The sequence below is a fragment of the Microcebus murinus genome, chromosome X (genome assembly GCF_040939455.1).
Source record: "Microcebus murinus isolate Inina chromosome X, M.murinus_Inina_mat1.0, whole genome shotgun sequence".
Taxonomy (NCBI): Eukaryota; Metazoa; Chordata; class Mammalia; order Primates; family Cheirogaleidae; genus Microcebus; species Microcebus murinus.
Window position 1 is genome coordinate 7814147 of NC_134136.1, and position 26278 is coordinate 7840424.

At 38.8% G+C, this 26278-nt stretch overlaps 1 protein-coding gene across 2 annotated transcripts in view; it reads right to left on the minus strand.

The window, feature by feature from the left end:
* The window catches only part of ABCB7 (ATP binding cassette subfamily B member 7), a 100291-nt gene extending 81621 nt beyond the window's left edge, over nt 1–18670 (minus strand). For both annotated transcript variants that reach the window (XM_075999429.1, XM_020284861.2), the window contains exon 1: nt 18461–18670. In XM_075999429.1, coding sequence (XP_075855544.1) covers nt 18461–18628 — 168 coding nt within the window. In that variant the 5' untranslated portion in view covers nt 18629–18670. The remainder of the gene's footprint in view (nt 1–18460) is intronic.
* Nucleotides 18671–26278: the final 7608 nt, after the last annotated feature.

A 26278-nucleotide genomic window follows, 5' to 3' on the forward strand; every position in this document is an offset into this window, starting at 1 on the left:
GCATCCAAACTGGACAAGAAAAAAGTAAAATTATCTGTGTCTACAGATAGCATGATCTTGTATGTAAAAAACTCTAAAGATTCCTCAAAAAAAAACAACTGTGAAAATAAATGAATTCAGTAATGTTGCAGGATACAAAATCAATATGCAAAAGTCAATTGTATTTCTATACACCAACAATGATTTTGTAAGGAAAATAATCCATTTACAATAGCATCAGAAAGAATAAAATACTGAGGAATAAACTTAACCAAGGAAAAAGACTTGTATGCTGAAAATTATACATTATTGAAAGTAATTGAAGACACAAATAAATGGAAAAACATCCTACACTCATGGGTTGGAAGACTTCATATTGTTAAACTGTCCATATAACCCATAGATATCTATGCAATCCCTATCAAAATGCCAATGGCATTTTTTGCAGAAATAGGAAAAAAAATCATAAATTTTATATAGAATCTAAAAGGACCTCGAATAGCTAAAACAATCCTGAAAAGAACAGAGGTGAAAGCCTACACTTCTAGATTTCAAAACATATTACAAAGCTACAGTAATCAAAACAATGTGGTAATGGCATAAAAACATATAGACCAATGAAACAGAAGATATGTCCCAGAAATGATGCTTGTGCATATGGTGAAAATAATCTTTGACAAGAGTGTGAAGACCACTTAATGGGGAAAGAACAGTCTCTTCAACAAATTGTGCTAGGAAAAATGGACATCCATATATAAAACAATGAAGTTGGACTCTTATCTCATACCATGTACAAAAATAGACTCAAAATGGATTAAAGACTAAATGTAATATCTAAAACTATAAAACTTCTAGAAGAAACATAGGGAAAAGCTTCATGACACTGGATTTGGCACTGATTTCTTGGATATGATACCAAAGCACAGGCAGCAAAAGCAAAAACAAACCAATGAGACTACATCAAACTTACAATATTCTGCACATCAAAGGAAGCAATCCACAAAGTGAAATGACAACCCAAGGAATGAGAGAAAAGATATGCAAATCATATATCTGTAAGGAATTAATATCCAGAATAAAGAACTCCTACAACAAAAAAACAACTCAATTTAAAAATGGGCAAAACATTTGAATATATATTTCTCCAAAGACATATAAATGATCAATAAGCATATAAACAGAGAGAAATGCATATTAAAACCACAATGAGAAAAAAAAGAAAAGTGAGATGCCTTGAGCAAAAATTGTTTAAAAAATCCACAATAAAATACCACTTCGTACCGGTTAGGGAGGCTATTCTCAGAAAGTAAAAAGAATTGGCAAAGATATGGAAAAATTGAACCCTTGTATATGGCTGGTAAAATATAAAATAGGGCAGTGGCTGTGGAAAACACTATGGTAGTTCCTCAAAAAATTAAAAATAGGATAACAATATGATCTAGCCATTCCACTTCTGGGTATACACTCAGAAGAATTTAAAGCAGGTACTCAGACAGATATTTGTATACCATGTTCATAGCAGCATTAGTCACAATAGCCAAATTGTGGAAGAAATCCAAATGTCCACTGACAGATGAATAAACAAAATGTATGTTCAGATGAGTAAACAAAATGCATACAATGGAATATTCTTCAGCCTTAAAAAAGGAAGGAAATTCTGACACATGCTACAACATGGATGAATCTTGAAGACATTAAGTGGAATACACCCATCACAAAAAGACAACTACTATATGATTCCATTTATATGAGGTATCTAGAATTGTCAAATTCATCAAGACAGAAAACATAATTGTGGTTGCTAGCAATTGGGGAAAAGGGGGAATAGGAATACTCATTTATCACTTCTTCATCTGGAAAATCTTCCCTGACCTCTCTAAACTGAAGATGGTTTCCCACCTTTGGGATAGCATAAAATCTTGCACATGGCTCATGAACCCACTTATCATACCTGATTTAAATTGTTCACTTACAGATCTGTCTTCTCCTCTAATTTGTGACTTTCTGAAGGGCAAGGCTATGTCTCCTTCATGGTTGTAGCCCCAGTGCCTAGTACAATATCTGCCAAATGGCAGGTGCCCAATAAATGTTTGTTAAAAGACTGGTGGCATATTCTTTTTGTAAATGTGGAGCTGTGTTAAGTGGTGATTAAACTCTAGAAACAGAGTATAGTATGATTTTACTAATTTTATATGTATGACAATATTCCAAGCTAATAATACATAAAAATTTGTTTCAAAGATAGCTTTACAATAGGTTTATTTAAATAGATTTATTCTAGCTATTTATCAAAGCAATAGATTACAGATGCTGTGAGTGGAAAATCATACAAACTCAGTGCTTTTTCCTATTATCTCACTCCCAACAACAATCAACACAGAAGATTTCTGTGACCCTAAAATATGTAGAGATTTCTCCCCACCAGCAAGCAAGCAATCAATTCTCCAGCTGACACCAGCTGGGTATCCTCAAATTCAGTGCCAACACTACCTGGTAGTGTGAGATTCCACAGTTTGAGGGCTCAGTCCATAAGACTGCCACCCCTCCTTCGGCCATTCCCATTGGCCTTCAGACACCAGTTGCAAGTCTGGGCTTCCAGAACTTCTGACTAACCAGCTTCATGTTGGGGCTCCCACAACCCCCTCGCGGGGTTCAATTAATTTGCTAGAGTGGCTCACAGAACTCAGGGAAACACTTAAGCTTACCGATTTATTACAAAGGATATTTTAAAGGATACAAATAAACAGCCAGATGAAGAGACACATAGGGCAAGGTCTGGAAGGGTTCCAAGTACAAGAGCTTCTGTGACTGAAGAGCTGGGGTGTGCCACCCTCCCCCGCACATGGATGAATTCTTGTTCACCTTCCTGTAAGCCTCCACATCTCCAAACCCTGTCTTTTTGAGTTTTTATGGAGGCCTCATTACATAGGCAAGATTGATGGTGACCAGCTTAATTTTCAGCCCCACTCCTCTTCCCTGGAGTTGGGGGGTGGGGCTGAAGATCCCAACCCTCTAATCCTGTCTAGGTCTTTCAGGTGACCAGCCCTCATCCTGAAGCTAAGGGACGCAGGGAGGTAGCTGTAAGTCAACTATTACGATACAGAGACATCATTTTAGAGATTCTAAAAATTTTGGTGTCGAAGACCAAATATATGTATACCACAATATCACAGATGCACAAAAGGTCAACTAAATAGAAAGTAAAATTAATCAGTGTGAGTTGTGAAAAGGAAAGCTACCAAGATGAAGGGATAAAAGATGAGCGAAAAGACCAGGGTTGTAGTTTCAATTCCATCGCCAATTACCTATGGTATAATTATACAGCTTGAGAAGCATTCAAAACAGAAATAATGATGTAGCCTAATGGTAGCCTGACCATATATGCTGTACAGGCAGTCCTCATAAAATCCAATACCAAACGCTGTATTTTATTATAGAACTAGGATAAGCCAAAATAGCAACAGCAAAATTTAAAGCACTGTACAATTCATAAAATACTTACACATGTATCATTTCACTTTATCCTCCTCAGAAATGTGGGAGATGGGTAAAGTAAATCTTACTCAAATGCTTATTTTACAGTCTAAAAACATTGAGACTGAGATAAAGTAACCAAGACAAGGTGATACTCTCCTGCTTCAAAATCTTATCCTCTTTTCATGATAAAAATCCTACCTCATAACAGGCAGTACAGGACCTTATCACTTCTCTTATATTACGTCAATATCCTCCTAACTGATGTTTCTATTTCCAATCCCTGCCTATTTCTAATCTAGCCTTCAAACTGTACCCAGAATCATATTCATAAAACAAATTTAGGCCGGGCGCGGTGGCTCACGCCTGTAATCCTAGCTCTCTGGGAGGCCGAGGCGGGCGGATTGCTCAAGGTCAGGAGTTCAAAACCAGCCTGAGCAAGAGCGAGACCCCGTCTCTACTATAAATAGAAAGAAACTAATTGGCCAACTGATATATATATAAAAAATTAGCCGGGCATGGTGGCGCATGCCTGTAGTCCCAGCTACTCGGGAGGCTGAGACAGAAGGATCGCTCGAGCCCAGGAGTTTCAGGTTGCTGTGAGCTAGGCTGACACCACGGCACTCACTCTAGCCTGGGCAACAAAGCGAGACTCTGTCTCAAAAAAAAAAAAAAAAAAAAAAAACAAATTTAATAATGTCTTCCCCTGCTTAAAATTACTTTCTAGGCTGGCCATGTCCCATAGAACTTCTGTGATGATTGAAATATTCTATATATCTGTGTGGTCAAATATAATAGCCACTTGGCCACACATGTGGCTACTGAACCTTTCAATTATGTGTAGTGTGACTAAACCACTAAATCTTTAATTTTATTGACTTTAAGTTTAAATAGCCACATGTGGTTAATGTCTACTGTATTAGTGAAGCCAAGTCAATTGGGAAACTTTTTTTTGGATCCTGGTGAAAACCACTGAATAATTAGAAGCAGGAAGAAGTAAAATATTAAAGCATTTTGCAAACTAAGAACACTATAAAAATATTATCTGGTATTATTGTAAGTTATACCAAAGTGTTAGCATAGCTTCCCTTTTTTTTTTCTTTGCTTTTCTAATCTTTTAGTAATGGGTTGGTACTGTTCGGGGAATTTTTTAAAATATAAGAACTTGATTTTGAAAAAGAAACATAACTATACATAGCTCTTTATTAGGCAAAATCAAATGTGCAGAAAGCCTATGTTACACAGTAGGAGAAGAACGAGAAACATTGGGACTCAATCTCCAAAGAATCCCCTCAATTCCCCAATAAATTAACAACATGAAATTGGTTAAATCTAAAAGCAGCAAATACTTCCAAGAAAGCTTCTTAAATATGTTAAAGACTTTTTTTTACATTATATGAAATAATCATTGAGTCATATATAGGGATGTTAAAATGCATTACTAGTAGATGAAACAAATTAGACTTCAAATAAATGAACATGTTAATAAAACCTATTCACAAAGGTCAGTTTGCCAATTGAAAAGCTTAAATATGAAATTTTTCTCATTATAAAAACAAGTACAGTATATCCAACTATGTCTAAGTATTTATAATAGCAAGTGAAAGTTCCTTTTTATTGTCTTTTAGCCTCTCAACCCATCTTCTTTCCAGAGGTAACCACGGTTACCAGTTTGGAGTATATCCTTCCAATTTTCTATGCATTTGCATTCTTTCTCTCTCTCTCTCTCTCTCTCTCTCTCTCTCTCTCTCTCTCCTCTTTCTCTCTCTCTCTTCTCCTCTCCTCTCCTTTTTTCTTCCTTCTCTCTCTTCCTTCGTCTCTCTTCCTCTTCCTCTCTCTCTCTCTCTCTCTCTCTCTCTCTCTCTGTTGGCTGAATTGTGTACCTCCCCAAATTCGTATGTTGAAGTCCTAACCTCCAGTACTTCAGAATGTGACTGTATTTGGAGACAGGAACTTTAAAGAGATAATTAAGGTTAAATGCGGTCACCAGGGAGGGCCCTAATCCAATATGACTGATGTACTTATAAGAAGAGATTAGGACACAGTCATACACACAGAGGAAAAGACCATGTGAAGACAGAAGATGACGGTCATGTTCAAGCCAAGGAAAGAGGCCTCAGGAAAAATTAACCCTGCCAACACCTTGAATTTGGACTTCTTAGGCTCCAGAACTGTGAAAAAATAAATCTCTGTTGTTGAAGCCACCCAATCTGTGGTACTTTGTTATGACAACCATAGCAAATACACACACACACACACACACACACACACACACACACAGTTGTTCAGTCACTATAGATAGAGCAGTTGAAGAAAGAGTTCATACTTGGCAAATATTCATGCACTTTAATCTCTTTCCCCTCTGGATACCGTAAATAAAATGTAATCAGAGGACTAAGGAACATGCCAAAGTACAGTCTGCTATTAAAATTTCTACAGAAGGTAAATTTTTATATCTTATTTCTCAAAGAACTCTATCTTGTAAATCATTCTTTCTTAGCAAAAGATGCCCATAAATAAAGTAACTCAAAAATTTTAGGATAAAAAATGCATGTGTGCTTTGGTTACTGAACTAAAAACTGACATTCTTTGATGCTACTCCACCATAGTACCATATACCTAATGACAGAAATGCAATTGACAGATTTACGAGGTTGCCCTCAAGAAAGTGAAGCTTCGATTTCAAATGTATAGCACTGAAGTAAATATTATTTATTCTTATGTTAGACTTTGTTTTGGTTTGGTTATAGGGTTTAATTATCCATTCCACAAATATTTTCTGAGTGCCTACTACAATATAAGACACCATGCCCAGTTCCACAGAAGATTAAAAGAAATGACTGGAATGTATCTGCCTTTTAGATGCATAAAATCGTATCTCTGCCACAAGACACACATGATAACTACTTGTAGGAAAAGGTGCTGTAGGAATTCAGAGGAGAAAGAAATCGGTATCTTGTGAGTTTATGAGGAATGGTTCTGTTAGCATAGGTAGGAAAGAAAGACATGATATGGAACAAGCAATGTGAACAAATAGTACGCTTAGTAAGACATACTGTTACAATAACAAGATAAAGATAACCGAAAGCATCACAAGAAACATAATAGAAACAACAAAGGGCACATTATATGATATTGCAGTTCGCCCTCCCCCTCCGCCTCCTCCTCCCTGCCCAGTGGGCTTTGGGCACCATGACACATCCGGGCCTAATCATATAAAGTGAAAAACTCCCCTGCCCAATGGCAGGGAGGACACATCATCCCCACTGGCCAAGAAAAAGGGGAAGAGACAAACGTAAGGAAGGAGGAGAAGTCAGGCTGAAGAAAAAGGGATAACAGAGAAACCCAGGGGCCATGATCTGCTCCGAGGTATGCCTGTTCTTAGCCCTTGAGAGTGCGCTTTCACTTCAGTAAACTCTCTCTGCTGGCAATACATTCTTTGTGGCTCACTCATTCTTCAATCACAAGAAGAATCAAGGGATTCGGGATAAAGCTGGTAACATATTTGGTGCTGTGACTTGGATTACCAGACTTAAGGTAAGACTTTGCCTCTGACTTTCTTTCCACTGTCACATTGATCCAGATTTCTGGAGCTTTTGTAGCTATTGGAGTACAGTGCTTTCACCCTTTTCCTGAGAGTCCTTGCTGTTTTTGCATGGAAGAGATCCAGTCTTCAGATTTGCTGGACTCTATGCGGGACCTTGAGATATCTGATATGTGCTTTGTGTCTTGCTTGGTTAAGCATTTGGGAATGTGTGAGGGCATTACATCCTCCTTGGAGAGGGGACGTCTAGAAATTTCCTTGGTTCTACTGTGTGATAAAGGTTGAGACGTTGCAGGGGAAAGGTGTGGGATAATTTAGGGAGACTACCCTCCTTATAACCTTTTTTGTCTGTTTTTAAAACTCTTGTTTTTATTTTATTTTATTTTTAACAATATTACCTCCTATGTTTCTTTCTTTCTTTTATTTCACAATATTATCGGGTACAAACATTTTGGTTACATGTAATGTCTTTGCCTCACCCAAGTGAGGGCTAGAAGCATGCCCTCCCCCCATACAGTGCGCTCTGTCTCCATTAGTTGTGAGTTTACCCACCCCAACACCTCACCAGTACCCAATGAATATTACTACCATGGAAGCACTTTAGTGTCGATCAGTTAGTACCAATTTGATGGCAAGTACATGTGGTGCTTGTTTTTCCATTTTTGTGATACCTCACTTCGAAGGATGTGCTCAAGCTCTATTCAGGATAATATAAGAGGTGCTAGATCACCATTGTTTTTTGTAGTTGAGTAGTATTCCATGGTATACATATACCACATTTTATTAATCCACTCATGCATTGATGGGCACTTGGATTGTTTCCACATCTCTGCAATTGTGAATTGTGTTGCTATAAACATTCGAGTGCACATGTCTTTATTACAGAATGTCTTTGTTGCCTTTGAGTAGATGCCTAGTAGTGTGATGGCTGGATCACATGGTATTTCTATTTTTAGCTCTTTGAGGTATCTCCAAATTACTTTTCACAGGGGGTGTACTAATTTGCATTATTTGGGTCTTGCCTCGGCATCCTGAGAAAGGGGGAATAATCAAAGGGGATCACCCATGGAGATTAAGGGAGACCATGGTAAGCATGCCTAGTCTATGTCTCTGGAGGCCCCCGACGGGCCAGGATGGTGTCTGTGCTAGGAAGGATACCTCCTCCCAGGCAATGGGATGGGTAGGGAGATGCCCCAACAATTCTGTGCACTCTTCTACGTTTCAGACACGAAGTCAGCACAGTATTCCCAGGACAATACCTTTTGGGTGTATTCTTCAACATTGGGATTAATTTGACTCTCAGTCCCTAAAGAAGAAACGGTTAATCTTTCTGTGTATTATGGCCTGACCACAGTATAAGCTGGAAGATGGGGAGGACTGGCCTGCAAACAGCCCTCTTAATTTTAACACTATCCTACAACTTGACCTGTTTTGCCCCAGATTAGGAAAGTGGTCTGAGGTGCCTCATGTACAGGCCTTTATGGCACTGACAGATAACATGGGTCTATGTCAGGATTGTTCATTAGACCCATCCCTTCTGGCAGTGGTCACCAGGCCCTCTCCAGCCCCTCCACAGGAGCCCAACATCCTAGATGACTCGCTGTTGGGGGCTACTCAACCACAGCGCATAACATCAGCATTACGTAGCGGACAGAAAGGATTTCTTCCCCCTCAGGCTGGTTCTCCCTGGTTGGCATGCAGCAATCACCCTGATACTCTCCACCCGATTTGCCCAGCCCAGGTGGATATACTCAGAGAGGGGCCTCTTTCCACCCTCCCTTGGGAGTATACCCTTTCAGGGAGGTGGCTACTGTGGATATGGGAACCATAGGGTACATGTCCCCTTCTGTATGACAAATCTAACCACTTACAAGCAGAAACAGGGGAGGTTTCTGAAGGACCCTTCCCATTTTCTAGATGAGTTCCAAAACCTGACCTTATCTTTTGACCTTACCTGGGCCTGGGCAGACATTCATATAATCTTATCAACCTGCTGTACAGCAGAGGAAAAACACCACATTTGGAATGCTGCCCAGGCATATACTGATGGATTGGCAGTTTCTCAGCCTGGCCAGTATGCTGTTGGGACAATGGCAGTTCCCTCTGAGGACCCCCAGTGGCACTATCAGATAGGACATACAGACTTAAGGAAATGGAACTACATGCTTCGGTGTATAAAGGAAGGGATAAAGAAGTGTATAGTTAAGCCAGTGAACTATGACAAAGTAAAGGGAATAACCCAGGAGACCACAGAAAACCCTGTCCTCTTCCATGAACAACTGGTGGAGGTAGTCAGGAAGTTTACTAATACAGACCCTCAATCTCCAGAGAGGCAGGTATTCTTGGGAACTCATTTTCTTAATCAGTCAGCCCCTAACATTTGAAGGAAGCTTCAAAAATTAGCTATGGGATCCCAAACCCCAACCAACCAGCTCATAGAGAAGGCATATGAGGTGTTTAACAATAAGGAATATGAGAGATTGGGGGAAGAGCAAGGCAGGGAGAAATGCAGAGACAGGAAACAGGCCCAACAGATTTTGGCTATGGTCCAGGCTTTCCGGTCCCATCCAGGTTATCCAAAGGGAAATCCCATCAGAGCATGTTGTCATCTTTGCAGAGAGACAGAGCATTCAAAGGCCTAGTGCCCCAACTCAACTGGAAGCAGACTTCATAGCCCAAAGAAAGAAATCCTACCTACTGAGAAACAGAAAGGAAAAAAAAAAAAAAAGCCACCCAAGGATGATTTGTCCGGCCTCTGGAGAGTTCACACACTGGAAAAGGGACTGTCCCCAGCCCTGAAGGGGACCAGGATCAGAGCCCTCCCTTCTGATGTTCTTGGACTGAAGGGGCCCTCCCCTCCAGTCAGCCTCCCCAAGGACAATTGACATCAGGGGGTTGGATCCTAGGGCAACTCTGTACATGACAGGTAGGACTGTTAGTTTTCTTGTAGATATAGGGGCCACCTACTCTGTGTTGACCTCTTATGCAGGACCTTTCTCTCTCCCATTTCCTGTAAATTGCAGATACAGGATCTCCTGAGTCAAAGTTCAGCCAGAAAGTCCAATATCTAGGGCTGGTACTGACCCCTGGGAAGAAGGGCTTTCCCAGGATCGGGCGCTTGCCATTGAGAAAATCCCCTTGCCAAGCAACAAGAAACAACTCCAGATTTTCCTGGGAATCATGGGATACTATAGGATGAGCCATTCCAACTTGCTGTAACAGAAAGATCAGAAATAGCCCTCAGAATACTCACCCAGGCCCTGGGTCCTACCGAACACCCAGTGGCATATTGTCCAAGAAGTTAGATGCAGTGGCTCAGGACTGGCCCGGCTGCCTCAGGGCCCTGGCCACTTAAGCTCTCCTACTGGAAGAAAGCTACAAGTTCACCTGGAGAAACCCCCTAACCATTTATACTAATCATCAGTTAAAGGAACTATTAAACTTCAGGGGCCCCCATTGGTGGACTGATTCTAGAATTCTCAAATACCAAGTGTTATTACTGGAAAACCCAGCTGCTACCCTTCAAATATGCCAAGCAATAGAAAGTTATTAAGGGACTTTATGATACCTGCCATATGGGCAGAGATAGACTTTCCCTATTTCATAAGAGACTCTTTTCAGGGAAGAAGCTGTCCAAAACCATTAAGCAGGTTTGCTCTGCTTGCCTGCTGAACCTTCAAAATAATCTCCAAGGCTCTCGGCCCCCCCAAGCTTGTTAAGCCAGTTCAGAGAAGGGGGATCTATCCCAGGAAAGATTGGCAGACAGACTTTACCCAAACAAGTCCTCATAAAGGCTACAAATACTTATTAGTTATCAGAGACACCTTTACTGGATGGATAGAGGCCTTCCATACCAAAACCAAAAAAAGCTTCTGAGGTGGTAAAACACTTACTCAAGGACATCATCCCCAGGTTTGTACTGCCTTATTCCTTACAAAGTGACAATGGGCCACCCTTTACCTCACAGGTCAATAAGGAGATAAGTAAAGCCATGGAAATCTACTATCATCTTCATATAGCCTAGAGGCCCGAGTATTCCAATAAAGTAGAAAGGGCTAATCAAGCTCTAAAACGTACCCTGGGGAAACTGTGCCAGGAAATTTCCCTACCCTAGCCCAAAATGCTCCCTATCGCCCTTCTCAGGTTGAGGGTATCCCCTAAGGAGGTCCTCCAACTACGCCCCTGTGAAATGCTGTATGGAAGGCCTTTCCTCCATCCTGATTCAGTTGTTTGGACTCTGAAACAAACAAGCTTACGCAGTATGTAAAAGAAGTGGCCCAATTCCAAAAAGCCATAAAAAAATTTGGGCGCGGTGGCTCACGCCTATAATCCTAGCACTCTGGGAGGCCGAGGTGGGAGGATCGCTCAAGGTCAGGAAACCAGCCTGAGCAAGAGCGAGACCCCATCTCTACTAAAAATAGAAAGAAATTAATTGGCCAACTAATATATATAGAAAAAATGAGCCGGGCATGATGGCACATGCCTGTAGTCCCAGCTACTCAGGAGGCTGAAGCAGCAGGATTGCTTGAGCCCAGGAGTTTGAGGTTGCTGTGAGCTAGGCTGACGCCAAGGCACTCACACTAGCCTGGGCAACAAAGTGAGACTCTGTCTCAAAAAAAAAAAAAAAAAATTTGCTATGAAGCAAGAATTCCAATCTGAACAAGGCACTCCCCTTTACCAGCCAAGGAACCTAATCTTTATGAAAACTTAGAAGAAACCAGTAAGTAGGAGAGAGAGAGATGTGAAGAAAGTTAAAGATATAAAGAAGTATTTTTGATAAGGAGGGTAAAAGGGAATAATTTTGAGTGATAAAGAATCTTATATAGTAAATTTTGGTCCTAAAACAAACTGGTTATTTAAGAAAGGAAAATTTAGGACAAAACAAGAAAGTCCAAGTATGTCATAGATGGTCTGTGTAATTTGTGATGAGGTTTGTGAAAGAGAATTTGTGAAAAAATTTTGTATGTGATCAAGTTGGCCACAATTGAAAAAAACTGGTTAAAACAACAAGACTCTCTTAAAGTACTGATTAATCTTTGGGACTCTCAGGGGATGGCTGGGATCTTGGCTAACACCAATTATATCAGCTGCAACTATAACAGTGATGGTCCTAATCTTAGGCTCCTGTGTTTTTAATCTTGTTAAGTTTGTCGCTTCTAGACTACAACAATTCCAGACAAAACTTCTGGTGATGCAGGGTTTTCAGCCAATTTCCACAAGTGATGAGTCCCTAAATCAGGCATCCTCAAACTACGGCCCGCAGGCCACATGTGGGTGTTTCTGCCCGTTTGTTTTTTTACTTCAAAATAAGATATGTGCAGAGTGCATAGGAATTTGTTCCTAGTTTTTTCAAACTATAGTCCAGCCCTCCAATGGTCTGAGGGACAGTGAACTGGCCCCCTGTTTAAAAAGTTTGAGGACCCCTGCCCTAAATGCTTTAGATTTAGCCAGACAACACTTCTACCAACACATGCTCTGACCTTAATTCCTTTAAAAAGCAGCAAGGATTATGGGACCCGGACCCAACTTCTCCATCCAGCAGGAAGTAGTTACAGACAACGAGTCAATGCCCTGAAAGAATTCAGGGTTCCAAATCCTTGGGGGGGGAGTGTTAGCATAGGTAGTAAAGTAAGACATGAGCAGAGAAGTATGGAGTAAGCAGTGTGAACAAACGGGACCTTGAGTTAAGAGAGCATACAGTAACAATAACAAGATAAAGATAACTGCAAGTGTCACAAGAAAAGTAACAGAAACAACCCAGGGCACATTATATGACACTGTTGTTTGCTCCCCACCCAGTGGTCTTTGGGCGCCATGACACATGTGGGCCTAACCATATAAGGTGAAAATCTCCACCACCCATTGGCAGAGAGGAGATGACATCCCCACTGGTCAAGAAAAAACGGGAAGAGACAATGTCACAAAGGAGGAGAGGTCAGATGGAAGAAAATGGGAGGACACAGAAACCCCAGGGGCACAATCCACTCAGATGTGTGCCTGTTCTTAACCCTGGAAGGTGTACTTTCACCTCAATAAACTCATTCTTTCTCTTTCTCTCTCTCTCTCTCTCTTTCTCTCTCTCTCTTTCTTTCTTTCTCTCTCTGCAACATGTTCTTTGTTGCTCACTTTCATTATTCAATCATGAGAAGAACTGAGGAATTGGGGTGCAGCCAGTAACAGTTCCATGGAATAGATTGACCCTTGAGCTAAGATTTGAAAAACAGGAGTTAGAAAGATGGCATTTCAGATATAGGGTATAGCATAAATGATGGAACAGAAACATATGGAGGTGGTACAATATATTTGTCAATGACATCACAAAGGAGATGGGTAGGAGCATAGCCATATTGGGATAAGGAAACGACTTCACAAAGTAACTCAAATATATGAGAACAAGTAAATAGACCAGAAATGGTAAGGTTAATATAATAAAAACTATAAATATATACTTGCCTTCCTCTATTCTCTCAGTTTCTTTAGAAGGCATAAAATTATATAAAGTAATAACTATGACCAAGTATTGTTGGAATTATAATATATGTGCACTATATATAAAAAATAAAACAACAGGCCGGGCGCTGTGGCTCACGCCTGTAATCCTAGCTCTTGGGAGGCCGAGGCGGGCGGATTGCTCAAGGTCAGGAGTTCAAAACCAGCCTGAGCAAGAGCGAGACCCCGTCTCTACTATAAATAGAAAGAAATCAATTGGCCAACTGATATATATATAAAAAATTAGCCGGGCATGGTGGCACATGCCTGTAGTCCCAGCTACCAGGGAGGCTGAGGCAGAAGGATCGCTCGAGCCCAGGAGTTTGAGGTTGCTGTGAGCTAGGCTGACGCCACGGCACTCACTCTAGCCTGGGCAACAAAGCGAGACTCTGTCTCAAAAAAAAAAAAAAAAAAAAAAAAAAAAAAATAAAACAACAAAGGGGGAAAAGGAACTAGAACTATACATGAGTAATGTTTCTGTATCGCACTACAATGAAGTTATAAAATTAAAATAAAACATACGAGTAAATCTTCATGATCTCAGATTTTGCTGTGAATCTTAGATATAACACCAAAAGCTCATGATCAACAAAAGAAAAAATAGATAAATTTGACTTCATCAAAATGAAAACCTTTTGTGCTTTGAAGGATATTATCAAGAAACTAAAAGGATAACCCACATGAGAGATTTAAATAATATTTGCAAATCATGTGATAAGGGAGAACTGTTACAACTCAATAATAAAAAACAAACAACCCCATTAAAAAATGGACAAAGAAGGCCGGGCGTGGTGGCTCACGCCTGTAATCCTAGCACTTTGGGAGGCCGAGGCGGGCGGATTGCTCAAGGTCAGGAGTTCGAAACCAGCCTGAGCGAGACCCCATCTCTACCAAAAATAGAAATAAATTAATTGACCAACTAAAAATATATATACAAAAAATTAGCCGGGCATGGTGGCGCATGCCTGTAGTCCCAGCTACTCGGGAGGCTGAGGCAGTAGGATCGCTGAGCCCCGGAGACTGAGGTTGCTGTGAGCCAGGCTGACGCCACGGCACTCACTCTAGCCTGGGCAACAAAGTGAGACTCTGTCTCAAAAAAAAAAAAAAAATGGACAAAGAATCTTTCTGCAAAGAAGATATACCAATGGCTAATAGGCACATGGTAAGATGTTCAACATCTTTAGTAATCAAGGAAATACAAATCAAAACCACAACAAGATGCCACTTCACACCCACTAGTATAGCTAGAATCAAAGTCAGATAACAAGTGTTAGTGAGGATATGGAGAAATTGGAACCTTCATTTACTTCTGGTGGTAATATAAAATGTGTAGCCACTTTAAAAACCAGTCTGGCAGTTCCTTAAACAATTAAACACAGAGTTACTGTATGATCCATCAATTTTACTCCTAGGTATATACCCAAGAAAAATGAAAACTTGCACATGAATATTTATAGTAGCATTATTCATAATAGCAAAAGATAGAAACAACTCAAATGTCCATCAATTGTTGAATGCATAAAGAAAATCTTGTATATCCATACCATAGACCATTATTTGACCATAAAAAGGAATAAATTACTTATACATGCCATAACATAAATTTGCCTTGAACACACAATGCTAAATGAAAGAAGCCAGTCACAAAAGACCACATATTATATAATTCCATGTATATGCAATGCCCAGAATAGACAAATATATAGAGATTGACATAGATTGGTAGTTGATTAGGGGACAGAGGAGGGGTACAGGAGGGTGACAGTCAAAGGGCATAGGCTTTCTTTTTGAGGTGATGAAAATATAAAATTGATTGTGGTATGGTGGTACATATCACAGAATATACTAAAATCCATTGTACACTTTAAATGGATGAATATGGTATATTAATATGGTATATGAATTACATCTCAATAAAGATGTTAAAAAAATCAAATGAAGAAAGTGTATGATCAGTGTCAGAATGAACAGTCAAGGACTCTTTAAACTTGGATAAAAGGTGCTGAGGAGAAACTATGTGATACCTCAGTTTCTACTATTTAAATATTAATGAAATAAACCCAAAATTCTATCATTCAATATTCATAAATCCTTTTAATATCAACTAATGTAGTAGAGAGGCTCTGGTATAATAAATCATGCAATTTAAATATTATCATATGAAATCTTCCCATTTTGAGAATGATTTTTATTTATGGTGTTTTCCTTTATTAATTATTAGACAAGTATCTTTAGAATTTGATGAATATTTATTGCGTGTCTAGTGTCTGTCAGGGTCTTATTCACTCTTATGTAAGTATCTGACCCATACAGAAGGCAATAAATGAACGAATGGCCTTGAAGGATGTCATTTATCCATACTGGGACTTAAGTTTTCTCATCTACAAAATTAGAAGTGCTGGATATGATACTCTCTAAAGCAACACTATCCAGTAGAACTTTCTACAATGATGGAAGAAATGTTCCATTATCTAATGCTGTACAGTATAATAGCCACTAGCCACATCTGGCTACTGAGCCCTGAAAATATGGCTAATGCAATTGAGGAATTAAAATTTTAATTTAAGGCCGGGCATGGTGGCTCACGCCTGTAATCCTAGCTCTCTGGGAGGCCAAGGGGGGTGGATTGCTCGAGGTCAGGAGTTCGAAACCAGCCTGAGCCAGAGCGAGACCCTGTCTCTACTATAAATAGAAAGAAATTAATTGGCCAACTAATATATATAGAAAAAATTAGCCAGGCATGGTGGCGCATGCCTGTAGTCCCAGCTACTCGGGAGGCTGAGGCAGGAGGATCGCTTGAGCCCAGGAGTCTGAGGTTGCTGTGAGCTAGGCTGACGCCAAGGCACTCATACTAGCCTGGGCAACAAAGTGAGACTCTGTCTCAAAAAAAATATATTAATTTAAATAGCCACATGAAGCTAGTGGCTGCTATATTGTACAGCACAGCTGTAGGAATGATCCTCAGTGAAAAATACATTTTACAATGAGTCCCAGTAATCACATACATGTTGGAGTGTGTATATATACATAAAACAAAAGTTCATACAATACATCCCTTAATGTGTAAAATGCACTGATATTTTCTTTTCTGTTCTGAATTTCATCTAAAAAAGGGTTTAATTTCCCTTGTTTTTAACACTTCAGAAATGGAGTTTGGGGTATAGTTGTGGGGCACAATGTTCATGGAAAGAGAGAAAGCCATTGCTTCCTCTGAAATTCCTAATGACATCTTCCCCCCTTATCCATCATTCTTCCAGCCTGAGAAAGTCCTACAAATTTTATCTTAACTTCATCTGCATTATTGGAGACTGTAGAATAAAGAAATCGTGTGTTAACAAACTTTCAACTGTAAAATTCTTTAAAAACTTTAAGAAAACAATCTAGATTTGCTTCTCTAGGCTACTTCCTATATACTACTTCCTTCTGCTACTTCCTATATTTAACTCCTTACTCCAGTCTAAACTAAATGCAGATGTGCAAAAGGTCCATGGTCTCTCTTACCTGTGGGCCTTTGCACATGTTTCCCTCTTTAACTAATTTCTAATTTTCCAGGTCTTGGCTAGGTATCAGTTATTCAAGGCAATCTTCCCCACCTTAAGATTAGATTTAATGTCCCTCATATATACTCTCACAGTACCTTGTACTTTCCCCATCATTGCACAGTTCTACTGTATTTTAATTGCCTGTTAACTTATCTATTTTCCCCTACTAGATTTTAAGTTCTTTAAGGGGATTATATTCTGTTTTATTCACTTCTGTAAAGGTGTTCAATAATTATTGAATGAATGATGAATCTAATTCCATCAGCCTTCCACATACTTAGTGCCATTCCCTATTCTCCCTGCTGGGAATGTTCTCCCCAGTTCTATCACCAGCATGAGATCCTTTTTATAATCTGGTCTTTAATTAACACTATTTCCTCTGGACACCTATAGCCTTTATTCATACCATTCATTTGATATTTAACCTACTATTCTGTTATTCAGGTATTCTCACAATGCACAGATCCACTCTCCTTAAACTGTACAATCCTTGAAGGCATAACTGTTTCTCTTGGTACCTCATTATCTGGCACAGTGCTATGTACAAAGTAGATGTTAAATATCTGTTGACAAAGAATCAAAATTTAAGAAGTTATTTCTCATCACAAGGCTGACAATACTTTAAAGCAATACCGAGGAAAAAGTGGTGGCAATGAAACTTTTTGCCAATATATAGGAAATAAAAATATATACTGAAGTATAGCAAGTACAAATAATTATTTTAAAAATGTCCTTGAGTGAGAGGTAATAATGGACTCAAACAAATATCAAGAAGTACTATAACCATAGCTATAGTCACAAGATAAGCAGCCCTATAGCTTCCAATGGGACCTGTGCACACAGAACACCACTGTAATTTCAGATGAACGAACAGTCATGTTTATATATGAATTTAGGGCAGTCTATGTTTTGGAACGATAATTATGGTCTTGGCCTATCAAAGAGCACGCCCGTTAGCAAGAGAGTTAATTCATGCGACTGGTTTATAGATAGCTGGCTGTCATGTTACAGTGCCCTCCAAATTGCTAATTCCGACTGAGTAAAATCTGAACCATAGGCAAACTGTCCCAATTTCCATTACTAACTCAGAAAAGTAGCCCAGTCTTCCTTGCATTTAGAAAGGTAAGCAGGCTGGGAATGGTGTCTACCCCATATGTTAACGACAGCGAAAAAGTAAATCCTATGAGAGACTCCAGGGCTCCAAGTGCCCTCTGCTCGGAACCTCCCGCCCCGTTCCCCTTGGCTGTCCCCAGAGGTTTTTATTCGCCCCTTCCTCAACTCACTAACTCTAACTCCCTTCATTTACTGCTGCTCGGAGTTAGCCCTAACAATCTCTCTTCTTGCTGCTCTCGCTGACCCGAGGTCACGAGGGCAAGCTTTTCCCTATAGGTCCCCTTGTCCTTCACCCTACTTTTCCATGTGAACATTTCACCTGGCAGATTCGAGCGGTCCCCGAGGCGCCGAGCTGATGTAATCTCCATCGCGGGCCTGAGCGGCAGACAGAGACTAGAGGCCTGACCAGAATCGCGGAGTGCCGGCGCTTTTCGAAAGCAGCCGCCGCGGCCGCCCAACGCCAAGAATGTATCGCGAGCAGCGCCATCTTGAGCGAGGAAAGAGGAACCGAGAGGAGAGGATTGTGGGACGCTGGCGGACCAAACTCGGCTGCCTTAGTCTTCTCTCCCCTCCCCCTCGTTTTTCCAGGGCCAGGGACCGGAAATAGCTTGTATCTGAAGATTCGAATGTTTCGGCGTAGACTCCTGTTTTCTTCTAGGGCCAGGCTTTGATTGTTTTTCTTACACAGCCAGGAATACTGGAGTAACATTGTCTTTCTCTCTTTTCCTAGGGTTGCCAGATAAAATACAAGATGCCCAGTTAAGTTTGAATTTCAGATAAACAACGAATCATTTTTTAGTATAAGTATGTACCAAATAGTGCATCTGCTAAATCTGGCAACCCTATCTTGTCCATCATTCCACTCTCTTACTGCTTCCTACTCATTGCTACTCTCCACTCTTTCCATTTTCCCTATGCATATTCTTATCTCCACTCTCCTATGCACTAGGGTAGATTAAACTACAGACATTAATTTCCCCTGGGAGGAGGCTTCATCTGTGAGATTCACTGCCTCTCTGTCTTGTAAGCGTTTTTACTTTGCTGATTGTTTTCTCTTGCGCAAATCTAGGGGCAGTTTTCCTTTGGTTGCTCCTGGGACAGTTACAGATACACACACTGCAGACGTCTTTACTCTGCTAATTTATTTGCCTCTCTCTTTCTAACTCTTCAGCTCTTAGTTTCTGCAGCATTCTTACTTATTTAAAAAACCGCTAGATTGGCTGAGGCGTGGTAAAGTGAAATGTGTATAGAGAAGTCCATGTTTAAGACAGGTTTATATTCTTTTGTTACACTATCATAAAATAAAATAATGTCAAAATATGTTTACAGTTATCTGGGAAACTGCATTTGCAAGTGTAAATATTACCGGAAACCCCAGAGACAATAATGCAGTTGCAATTTTATATTCATTGCTGCATTCTCAAACTTTTCACACAAGACAGGTGAATAATTATGAATATCTTATGAAGAGGCACTGTAAACTAGTACGTCTGATGAAGACAAACAAAGGATATGGATAACCCATGCAGTTAGCTTTACTTTGTTCTGAAATTCATATTACACCACAGGTTTCCACAGAAGGGGATGGTTGAGCTAGTTATTTGAAGAAAAATAGAATTTATTGAAAAGGTCGATGAAAATTTCATGTAAAGAAGATGACATGTTAAAAGCAAGAAGGCATAAGAAAACATTTTCAGGCTCAGGAGTCTATGGTGTCAACTGAAACAGTTTGGTTTTATACATTTCAGGGAGATAGGAATTACACATAAAGTCATAAATTAATACATGGAAAGACATGCATTGGTTTGGAACAAAAAGGCAGGACATCTCGAAGCAGAGGATTACAGGTTATAGGTGAGTTTAAAGATTATTTAATTCGTGATTGGTTAAAGAAAGGAAACTTTGTCTAAAGGCTTGGAATGTTTTAAGTTAAGATAAGGAAGTCTGTTAATCAGAGACAAGCCACCGGACATATACCCAGACTCATGATCTGTTCGTAAATTGATGACCTGTAGGTATGATTTAAGCTTTGTCTTATATAGCTTTAGGCCCGTTAATGAGTTACAAAAGTTATCTCCAAGAAGGGAAGGGGTAAGACGAAGTATGTCTGACCTCCCTTCTCATGGCGAGCAACTCAGCTTTAGGATATTTCTGGAGCCCCTTGACCAAGAGGGAGTCCATTCAGTCAGCTGGGGTGGGGTAGGATTTTATTTTAGTTCACAATGGAGTGTATGGCAAAGTAGTAGTAGATGAGCCTGAGTGAGTAGAACCCTCATGGTAAAGGGCTTCTATTTCATTCTACGAAGTTAATGCTTTATCCTATAGCCAGTGAAGGGTTTGAATCAAGAGAGTAACATGATCAAATTTATATGTCCATTAAGGCACTCGGGCTTAAGTGAGAAGGTTGGATTGGAGGGAGTTCAGATTGAAGTCATGAAGTTAATGCAATAGTTCAGTCATAAAATAAAGGCCTGAACCGGGCCATAGCAGTGACAATAAATCAATTCCAGCGATATTAAGGAGATAGAATTGATGTGACTTGGTGACTAATTGGATGTTTCTAGCTTATTATTGTCTTCTCGACAGTAGATCAGTAATGGCCTCTTTTATTAATGACTATGTCATCATCAATAAATATTTATTCAAAGCATCTATTTTGTGTTAGACAGCAGCAGTCTACATTAGAGAAACCCTAGACCCTACCAATGATTTCTAACAGGTCTGAATACTGCCACTGAATCTTACCAGGTAAGGCATTGTCAAATGATGCTCTAATTTTAAAAAATGTAAGAACCCATACAATACATATTTCGTGAGCAATTGTCAGATAGATACAATGTGATGCAATAATATCTTAAATTTTGATACTTTCAGAAACACATTATCTTGCTGAATCTTAGTAATAGCTTTCTGAATCTTAGTAACAGTTTTCTATAGGTTTTAGCTGTTCATAGCAGTTAAAGAGGACCAGAACCAGAACTAGAGCTGTGGTATTCTGGCTCTTATTCTACTGCTCTATCCACTAGGAGATGTTGCCTACACTTAAACATAAGATTTAATGACAGTCTAGAGGCCATTTGGAATCATAAAATTTTAAATCAGAAAAGACCTCAGAATTCTGAAACACCTACACCTGAAACAACTTATGATTTCTCAAAATTCTTGAGCAGTTTTATTAGAATCACCAACAGGCATTATTGATATGGAATAGTAGTTGTGAGGTCTTTGAATGGAGTCAATATATTTTTTTTTATCAAAGTAGTACTTACTGTAAGCCAATGTGAATTATGGCTGGGCATGGTGGCTCATGCCTGTAATCCTAGTGCTTTAGGAGGCCAACATTGGAGGATCACCTGAGGCCAGGAGTTCCAGACCAGACTGAGCAACATAGCAAGACCCCATCTCTACAAAGAATTTTTTAAAATTAGCCAGGTGTGGTGGCACTTGCCTGTAGTCCCAGCTACTCAGGAAGCTGAGGCAGAAGGATCACTTGAGCCCAGGAGTTCCAGGCTGCAGTGAGCTATGATCATGTCCCTGCACTGCAGCCTGGGCAAAAGAGTGAGACCCCATCTCTAAAAGAAGAAGGAAAAAAAACGCGAACAACGTTGAAATACCCAAATAGCTACTCTATGATGAGCTGAAGTGAAGCAAACATTTATTTGCCAAATAAGTCAAAGGGCTCCCAGAAATAGAACATAAAGCACAGTAAGAGTTGCACGCTGCTGGGGAACAGCATCAACAAACAGGCCAACTTGGCCCGCAGCAACTCGACCCATAAATTTCTGACATATATAAAAGCTGCTATAAGTAGCTGCTACAGCCACAGATCACATGATAGCACTTTATATAAGCAATAATTATACCTAAATGGATATAGTATTTTATAATTTACAATATGCTTTTTCATACCTTATCTTATTTAATCCTCAGATCAACCCTAGAGAATAGGTATTATTTATTAATTATCCAAAGTTTATGAGGAAACTGAGATAGGTTTTGATTAGACAGAGACCACAGAACTAATGGGATGGAAACCAAACCTAGGTTTTATGACACCAAATACAGCGCTCTTTTCACAAATTAAACGCCTGAAATGTGGAAGAAATACTTGAGCAATTTAAGAAGGCCACAGTGGTCTCCTTTCTGTTTCTAAAAAAATGTTAGAACTTATTCTCACCTCAGGACTTTTGTGCTTGCTTTCCCCTCTACCTGGAATGTCTTTCATGTAGATTTTTTTTTTTTTTTTGAGACAGAGTCTCACTTTGTTGTCCAGGCTAGAGTGAGTGCCGTGGTGTCAGCCTAGCTCACAGCAACCTCACACTCGTGGGCTCAAGCCATCCTCCTGCCTCAGCCTCCCGAGTAGCTGGGACTACAGGCATGCGCCACCATGCCCGGCTAATTTTTTTTTTATATATATCAGTTGGCCAATTAATTTCTTTCTATTTATAGTAGAGACGGGGTCTCGCTCTTGCTCAGGCTGGTTTTGAACTCCTGACCTTGAGCAATCCGCCCGCCTCGGCCTCCCAGAGAGCTAGGATTACAGGCGTGAGCCACATGTAGATTTTTTAATGACTTTTTTTGTCATTCAGGTCTCAACTCAAATGTTAGAGAAGCTTTCCAAGAACACCTTATCTAAAGAGCCACCTTCTGTCCCTGCCACTCTCTATCACATTTCCTTGTGTTATTTCCCTTAAAACCTTGCTATTCAAAGTGTGATACACGAACCAATGGCGTTAGCATCACCTGGAAGGTTCTTAGGAATACAGAATCTCTTGTAGCTATTTTGAACTATACAATAAATTATTGTTAACTGCAGTTGCCATACTGTACTATCAAACACTAGATCTTATTCCCTCCATCTAACTGTATTTTTGTATTCATTAACCTCTTTTTATTCCTCCCCCTCCTTCCCTTCTCAGCCTCTGGTAACCATGATTCTACTGTCTACTTCCATGAAATCAACTTTTTTAGCTCCCACATGACTGAGAATGTGCAATATTTGTCTTACTGGCCCTGGCTTATTTCATTTAACATAATGACCTCCAGTTCCATCCATGTTGCAGCAAATGACAGGATTTCATTATTTTTACAGCTGAATGATATTCAGTGGATTCATTGTGTATATGTACCACATTTGCAAAAATTGGAATGTTCCCAACATAAAGAAAATATAAATGTGTGAGGCAATGGATATCCCAATTACCCTGATTTGATCATTACATATTGTATGTATCAAAATATCATGTGTCCCCAAAATATGTCCAACTATTATATATCAATAAAAAATAGAAATGTAGAATCTCAGGTCCCACACCAGACCTAAAGTTTCAAAATCTGATTTTAATAATAATTCTCAGGTTATTCATACGCACATTAAAGTCCGAGTGGCACTTTTAGTGCACCTACCACTTTCTCAAACTAACCTCTTTATTTTTCATGTACTTTTAACATTAGGAAATATTGAATCATAAATGAAAATTACCAAGTAAAATATAATTAACACCACATACCCACAACCCAGCTTAGTCAAATCTTAACATTTTACTATGTTTGCTTTATTTTTTTATTATTTTTTTTATTATCTCAAATTCTGTGGACTATGTTTGCTTTAGATCTTAAAAATAATGATTTAGTTGAAGACCCCTCTGTTACTACTCTCTAATCCTATTCTCTTTGTCCTTGTAGATTTATTTCTGTTTGATTCCTTTTTGGTATTTTGGTTGAGTCTGTAAAGAAGAGGAGCTAAATAGATTTTATTAATACACCATGATTATCTGGATGTCTTATGTATTTTATGAGGCTAGTACAAACTTAATACCAAACATGAACAAGGACTGTACAAGAAAATTATAGATCGATCTTATGAACATAAATGAAAAACTATTTAATAATAGTAAACTCAATTAACATTGTATTAAAAAAGTATATCATGACCATGTAAGCTTTTATCCCAGAAATGCAAAATTTACTCAGTGTTCTATAGCTATTAGGAGTCATTTATCTGTATGTCCCTTACATCAAGGTTGTAAACTGTCCCTATGCTGGACAAATTTTAAAGAACAGATATATATAAAAAACATATAATTCAGAAAAGATACTCAATAAAATTTAACACCCATTCAAGATTTTAAAACTGTTAGTTAACTAGGAATAGAAAAGAGCTTCTCTAATCTGATAAAGGATATCTCTCCTGCCACCAATAATCTATTTCAGTTATTATACCTAATATATAAAGTGTATACTATACACTTTGCTAGTGTTCTTAAAGATGGAAATATGTCCAAGGATGCTCACTTAGCCTACTACTATTTGACATTGCATTGCATGGAAGTAATAGTCATTGTAATAAGAAATAGAAACAAAAAGAATGAGGAATGAAAGAGAGAAAATAGTAGTTTTTTGTAGATTTTATAATTTTCCAGATAAAAAAGATAATCTATAACTGAACTAATAAAAGGCAATAAGAGAGTTAAAAAAAGGTTGCTTAATAGAAGAAGATCAACCCAAAATAATCAGTACTCTATAGAGGATATAAAAATTTACTTAATTATGCAGATTTTCTATATGTTTACTACTTATTTATGTGCTTGTTTTATCAGTGTTAAAATGCCCCACTATTAATGAGGATTTCTCAATTTCTCCTTGTAATTTGGTTAACTACTGTCTTTTATATTAAGCTGATATTATGAGGTGCATACAGGTTCATGATTATATCTTCTTGGTTGATAAAAGATTATCATTAAGTTATTTCCTTGTTATGTATATTAATAATTTTCACCATAAATTCTCTTTTGTCTGATACTGACATTGCCATGTATTTGCCTCAGGTATCTTTTTCTACTTCTCTATTGTTAAGCTTTTTGATGTGATTATGTTTTAGGTCTGTCTTTTGTAAAAAAAACATACTCCTAGATTCTGTTTTTCTATCCAATCTGAGTCTCTTTTAATAGACACTTATGATTAATTTACATTTATATGTGAATTGCAAACATATTTGGGCTTGCTTATTAATTAATTAATTAAGAGACAGGGTCTTGCTATTAGTGTGCCCATCACCTAAGTAATGTTCATTTTACCTGTTAGGTAGGTTTTTACTCCTTTCTTACTCTCCCTCCCTCCTACTTGATTTCCAATGACTTTTACTTCTCTTTGTGCCCATTCGTGCCCATCAATTAGTTCCAAATTATTAGAGAGTATATGTGGTGTTTGTTTTTCCATTCTCGAGATACTTTCACTTAGGAGAATGGTCTCCAGGTCCATCCAAATTGCTTCAAAAGGCATTAATTTATTTCTTTTTATGGCTGAGTAGTACTCCATGTTATATATATATATATATATATATATATATATATATATACATATATATATATATATCACATTTTTTTAATTCCACTCATAAATTGATGGGCACTTAAGTTGATTCCACATCTTTGTGATTTTGAATTGTGCTGCAATAATCATTCGCATGCAGGTGTCTTTTTGATGAAAAATCTTTTTTTTTCCTTTGGGTAAATACCCAGTAGTGGGATTGCTGGATTGAGCGATAGGTCTACTTTTAGTTCTTAGAGGAATTTCCATACTGTTTTCCACAGAGGTTGTACTAATTTGCAGTTCCACCAACAGTATATAAGCATTCCTCTCACTGTGCATCCATGCCAGCATCTGTTGTTTTTGGACTTTTTAATAATAGCCATTCTGACAGGGGTAAGGTGATATCTCACTGTGATTTTAATTTGCATTTCCCTGGTGATTAGTGATATTGAACATTTTTTTATATATTTGTTGGCTATTTGTCTATTTTCTTTTCAGAAGCTTCTATTCATGTCTTTTGCCCGCTTTTTAAAGGGGTTGTTTGTTTTTTCTTGCTGATTTTTTTGAAACACTAGAAGGATTTATTGACTCATATAAGTCTAGGCATCTTGTGGTTATAGGGTTGATTAAAGGCAGCAATTCAGTAGTGTCATTGAGGACAAATTTCCCCTTGTTTTCCTACTCTACTGGACTCTGTGTGGTCTCCTCAGGCTCATTTCTCTCCAGTTTTCAGAATGTTTGAGGTCTTTGTAGATTCTGGATGTTAGCCCTTTATTGGATGTATACCTTGTAAATATTTTCTCCCATTCTGTAGTTTGTCTATTTG